Source organism: Oryza brachyantha, chromosome 5 (genome assembly GCF_000231095.2).
Source record: "Oryza brachyantha chromosome 5, ObraRS2, whole genome shotgun sequence".
NCBI lineage: Eukaryota > Viridiplantae > Streptophyta > Magnoliopsida > Poales > Poaceae > Oryza > Oryza brachyantha.
The window spans coordinates 14296598-14302270 of NC_023167.2; the positions used below are offsets into that span (position 1 = coordinate 14296598).

Sequence of the window (5673 nt, forward strand, 5' to 3'; positions counted from 1 at the left end):
ATTTCATTACTCTCCAATGTGCAAGAATATTGTCAGCCTTATCTTTTCGCTTTTACTTAAACTTATAAACTAAAATTTGAATTTTTAACTTTAAAATACATAGGAGATTGTTTTTAACTATAATTTATTTTATATCGCTAAGAATATATATATAAAAGTTTTATTTATAAATTAATTTTTATTTGTAAATATATCGTTTGACTTTTTTTATAGAAAAACAATCAACCACCCATGTGGGTATATACACAAACTAGTGTTTATATAAATTTAGGTATGACTATTATTAAATAAATAGAGTGACTATGTATGACCCATGCGCCACGACTAAAACACCGCATCCGACAAGCCGACCACACGACATGCATACATGCAAATGCAAATGCATGGAAAGTGATTACCCGAGGTCTGGCCCATCGATGCAGTGTCGGTGCACAAGCGGAAAGGAGGCATGAACTAGGCTGCGTGGCATGAACCTTGCCCCATTTTTGTTTCCACTTTAGGCCCTAGCGCATGGACCAATTAACACCAGGAAAAATGGGCCTCAAACCGACGTGATGCCACACCTGGTATGGGCCCAATCAAACAAGGCCCACGCACTGTCAAAACAAAGACGATGATTTTTTTTGCCAAATTTGGGAGCTGCACGGACTTGAGACACAACTGGGGCTTCAAAAAATTGAAATAAGTGGCAACATATCGACCACAAATGCCAGCACAGAAACTGTCAAACCGTACTGCAAGTAGCATTAATTCAGTGGTGCACAGCACACCACATCACGATGGTTACCCCCACCACAAAGAATCGAAATTTGCACCTGATGCTGACAATCTTTCAGAAAGCTTCATTGTGAAATTTTTTGTTAGTATAGTCATTATCTGGTAATGATGTCTTGACGCAGCGCCTACCTAGCGTATTGTTTATTTGTTTGGTCTTTAACTCGACCTGCATGCCTCTAACAATCCACGGCAGCAACAGCTGTAATTGGTTAATTGCATGGCTCTCCAATCTCCATACGTCAATTTCCTTTTGCCAATTGATCAAATGGGCCCATAATCATTTGGGCCACGATGTTTGCCTCGTAATATACTCATTTATTTTTTTATATGACGTCATTAACTTTTAGATCTATATTTAATCGTTCGTCTTATTCAAAATTTTTATAAAAAATACAAAATTATAAATCATACTTAAAGTTTCTATAATAATAAATTAAATTATAATTAAATAATTATTAATTTTTAAATAAGACGAAGGGTGAACTCGAATGCCTACAATGTTATATAAAAAAATTAGAGGAAGTATATTTTTCCATTGATGCCGTGAGGCACAGGATGTGTATTCTATTCTAAAATGAGGAGCTGCTTAGCTAGTGACAAGATCCTCACAGGATCCGGATCAAGGACGAGAGAGAGAGAGACACGTGCATGCTGCTCTCAAGCTCAACTAACCGTGCTGCCGTAGTTAACGGCACGAGCCCCACCCGCAAGTCCACTCACCTTCCATTCTTCTCCTCTTCTGCTAGCTCCGGCAGCTGTTGCTTCCTCCTCTTCCTCAAGACCCTCAACGTATAAAAATCTCGCCCCTGCGATCGCGTCCCCGATCTGAGGCTTCCGCAGATGGTGCTCGGGCTCATGGAGGCCAACAGGAAGGATGTATGGGGGCTACTGCTCGTGCTCCTCCTCGGCCAGCTCGTCGCCTTCTCCATGGCTGTCTCCAGCTTCACCTCCTCCTTCATTGCCACACTTGGTACTTCGATTACTCCCCTCGGTTTAGCTTTACTTACGCTGAAACTGCCAGCTTCTGGTGAGGGCAATTTTAGCGATTTTTGGAGATAAAATGTGCTATCTCGTTCTCATGGGTATAGTTCTTGTGCAGGAGTTGATGCGCCACTGACGCAATCTTTGTTCGCCTACCTGTTGTTGACCTTGGTTTATGTGCCAATCCTCTTGCAGCGACGGCAGAAGCTGCGGGTAAGCGTAGGGCTCATGGAAAACTGTCGTAATTGATGCCTTGCAGGCTGCAGCCATTGAGAATTTGAGATTGGGAAATTCTTGCCTTGCAGATACCTTGGTATTGGTACCTGGCCCTGGCCTTCATCGATGTTCAAGGAAATTATCTTGGTGAGCACAATCTGCAGTGGAAATCCGAAACACCAAATCCGTTCAGTTAGATAATAACAATATGATTCTGTCAGCTCCTTGCTTCTTGCGAGCGACTGGTGGTGAATAGCTCAACGTGTTCTCATCCTACAACTTAATTTGCTGCAGTTGTCAAGGCGTACCAGTACTCGTACATCACGAGCGTAACGCTGTTAGATTGCTGGACGGTGGTTTGGGTCATCATACTCACCTGGTATGCACTGGGCACAAGATACTCTTTCTGGCAATTTGCTGGTGCTGGGATCTGTGTGGCAGGGCTTGCTCTTGTGCTCCTTTCAGATTCCAAATCAGCAGATGAACAAGGTAAGCAGGAAATAGTTACTCCCTCTGTTTCAGGTTATAAGGTGGTTTGATTTTCTCTAAATTCATCTATAAACCAATGTATATATTTTGTATATATATGTTAAGACTCATTAGTATCCTCTAGGGAAAGCCAAAACATCTTATAGAAATGGAAGTAATAATTCAAAACTCAGTACAGTTGATTATATTAGGATCTTGTTTCAAACATACAATATTATACTTAGAAGATCAAATTGGGATTTCATCTACCTATTATAATATGAAGTTTCTGAGAATAGGTAGGAGTAGAAGATAACTTTCTGAACCTCACAATCTGAAATCTGCTTCTGAAGTGTGTTTGAGATAACTGAAATTTCTGGATTGATGGATCATCTGATTTCTATGAGCTATTTGAGGTATAAACAAAGGGCAACTGTCTGGTGCATTTTACTGGTAGTATTATCCTACCAGTAGAAAAAGAGGATTTTTATGCTTTGTTAATTACTTGATTAGCAGTATTCTGCAATTTTGTTTTTTTTTGCAATAAAGATCACAAAAAAAAGACGATATTACCCCATCAAATTTCTACTACACCTAATATTATTGGTAGTATAATTTAATTACAGCCGTTTGATAAAAATAGATCAACGGTATAGATTAAATTCTACTACCAGTAAAATGCACCAGAGTCAGCCTCATAAACAAATAATTAACTCCTACAATGTTGAAATTTGTTCTAGAAAAGTATATTGCACTAAACGGAGCATTTAGGAGTTTGGGAAGCATACTGATGAAAATACAAAATCCAAAATTAGAAATGTATGCCCCACGAAAATCAGAGATGTACCCAAAATTCTCTAGAGTACCTAGAAAATACTAGGTCATCTTTTCTGTAGCAAAAGTAGGCTTTTTTATCATTAAGATAGATGAACACTGTTTAAATTCCATATCAAAGCTTGTTTGATTATGAATAACTTCTGCAGATCCAAGTAAAATACCACTTCTAGGGGATGCCCTTGTCATTGCCGGGACAGTATTTTTTGCATTTAGCAATGTTGGCGAGGTTAGCAATACATCATATATCCTGCTAGCGGCATCAATATTTTCTCCTTCTAACGAGCATTTCATTTCCTTTCAATGTGTAGGAATACTGTGTCAAGAAGAAAGATCGAGTTGAAGTTGTCGCAATGCTTGGACTCTTTGGGTTGCTTGTCAGTATAATTCAGATGTATCCTTTCGACAAACCATAATTCACTACTGATTACAAATAATCTGCAGTAGCATTATCATCATTTTCATATTTGTTCTTGTTCTTACTCTTTCGGCAGAAATAATCCTGTTACCTTTAACTAAAAAATAGATTTATATTTGAAAAAAAGAACCTAGATGCAATTGCCTGGTCTCCAACAATGGTAGGTGAAACTACAGTTGTAATTTAGTTCGAAAGACACGATTTACCTGCAATACAATTGAACTGGTTGAACTCACTCTTGCTTTGTCCTTTTCTTTTCTGCAATTTCCAGTTAGCTCTGTTCGGAGGATTTGCAGTGGCAATATTTATGTTCTACAGCATCACTCCTTTCGTTCTTAAGGTTAAGTTTCTCCACCATGTAAGGCAGGAAATAATCACAAGTAGGGATGATTTAGGAATGAAAAAAATGATCACAAGTAGGGGATAACAGAACAAAAGGTGTGGTTTAATCAAGTAGTTATGAGTTACTTTAATAACCTGGTCGTACAAAGAATAAAAAGATGCAAATTTTATGACAATTACCTAACTAGGAACTAGAATTCAATATCAGCTAGAAGGCCCTTTTATTATGGATTTATTTAAGGTACCCTCGAATGATTATGAGCCATTCTTTGCTTTAGATCCAACAGATCTGATTTTATTATACTACACCGATAGAGAAATTCTATAAGGGTAAAATTAGAACTAAAATATATAACTTTACGATAAATTGATAAATATATCTTGCCAAAATTTTGAACAAAATATTTAATATTCTTATACAAATACATGGTTCCATCTAAATTTTACTATGATACTACTGCTTCTGCTACTAGTAAAAGATACTGTAACGACGCCCTTTATTATAGTTTTACAGTAAATAGGACTTAAGTTCTTTTCTGACGATCATTATGCCTGCAGATGAGTGGATCAACATTGTTTAACCTTTCGCTCCTAACATCCGACATGTGGGCAGTCGCCATTCGAGTTTTATTCTATCACCAACAGGTGAAAAATTCTGTCAGAAACTTGAACAAAGACTAAAATATATTACACCGTATGCTCACATGTTATAGGTAAATCCCACAGATAAACTGGCTGTACTATATAGCCTTCGCGGTTGTGGCCATTGGATTGATCATCTATTCACTGAAGTAAGTTAGCTGAAATAATACCTAAATCATCCGTTCGTGCCGTGGAAAGTTAACATTTTTAATTCTTTAATCTATGAAGTGATCACTCTTCGGACAATGGAACAACTGCAAGTACAGAAGCAGCAACCCAATATCAGCAGCTTCCAGGTGAGGATAATTCAACAGGAAATGGTTCCAGTGACAGCCAAGAAAGGAAGCAACAGGAGGAAGTTCATATCTGTTAGTGGGGGTCAATGTAGAAGGTCACACCTCTCAGTGTTGGATTTAGGGGGAAAAAAGCATGTATATCTTCTTTTAGAATCCTCCTTGTATATAACTATTTGTATTTTCCTCTGTTTTTTGAAACCCCTGCTTTATCAGCATGGACTATTAGGCAATTTCTCTTGCCTGTATATCCTTCGGAGAAGAAAAAAAAAGATGAGTTTGTAATTAGGTGGAACCTATTACATTAAAATTCAGTGCAAATAGTTGGCGATGTAAGCACAATGAAAAGGGACATAGACACATATACAATTTATTTTTTCCAAATAAAATATTAGAGTCGTTTTATCATTTTAAAAAGTACCTTAAGGTGCCAATAATTTTAATGCAAAATTCTGATACCTTAAATTTTTTAAAAAAATATAGTATCTCAGGATACTTTTTTAATGATGTTAAAAAATCTCTACATAGAAACATAAAGTACAGAAGCTTTATACATATAAATATTTGGCAGAAAACATTATACGTACAAAGAACGTACACAAACGCCTATTTAGTCTGCGAGGCTCATGTTGTCTTGCTAGTGCCTACCAGGCCAACACCATAATTTGGTCCCACGTTCGTGCCAGCATGAGGCTGAAAAGT

General features: G+C 37.5%; 1 protein-coding gene across 1 annotated transcript; it reads left to right on the forward strand.

Annotated features, from left to right (window-relative positions):
• Positions 1-1495: 1495 nt before the first annotated feature.
• LOC102703491 (solute carrier family 35 member F2-like) lies at positions 1496-5358 on the forward strand. The gene is made up of 11 exons (XM_006654415.2): positions 1496-1747; positions 1877-1971; positions 2064-2121; positions 2269-2463; positions 3426-3505; positions 3588-3670; positions 3803-3854; positions 3966-4034; positions 4595-4681; positions 4763-4827; positions 4907-5358. The coding sequence occupies exons 1-11, from the start codon at positions 1618-1620 to the stop codon at positions 5049-5051; spliced, it is 1059 nt and encodes a 352-aa protein (XP_006654478.1). The 5' UTR covers positions 1496-1617; the 3' UTR covers positions 5052-5358.
• The last annotated feature ends 315 nt before the right edge of the window (positions 5359-5673 follow it).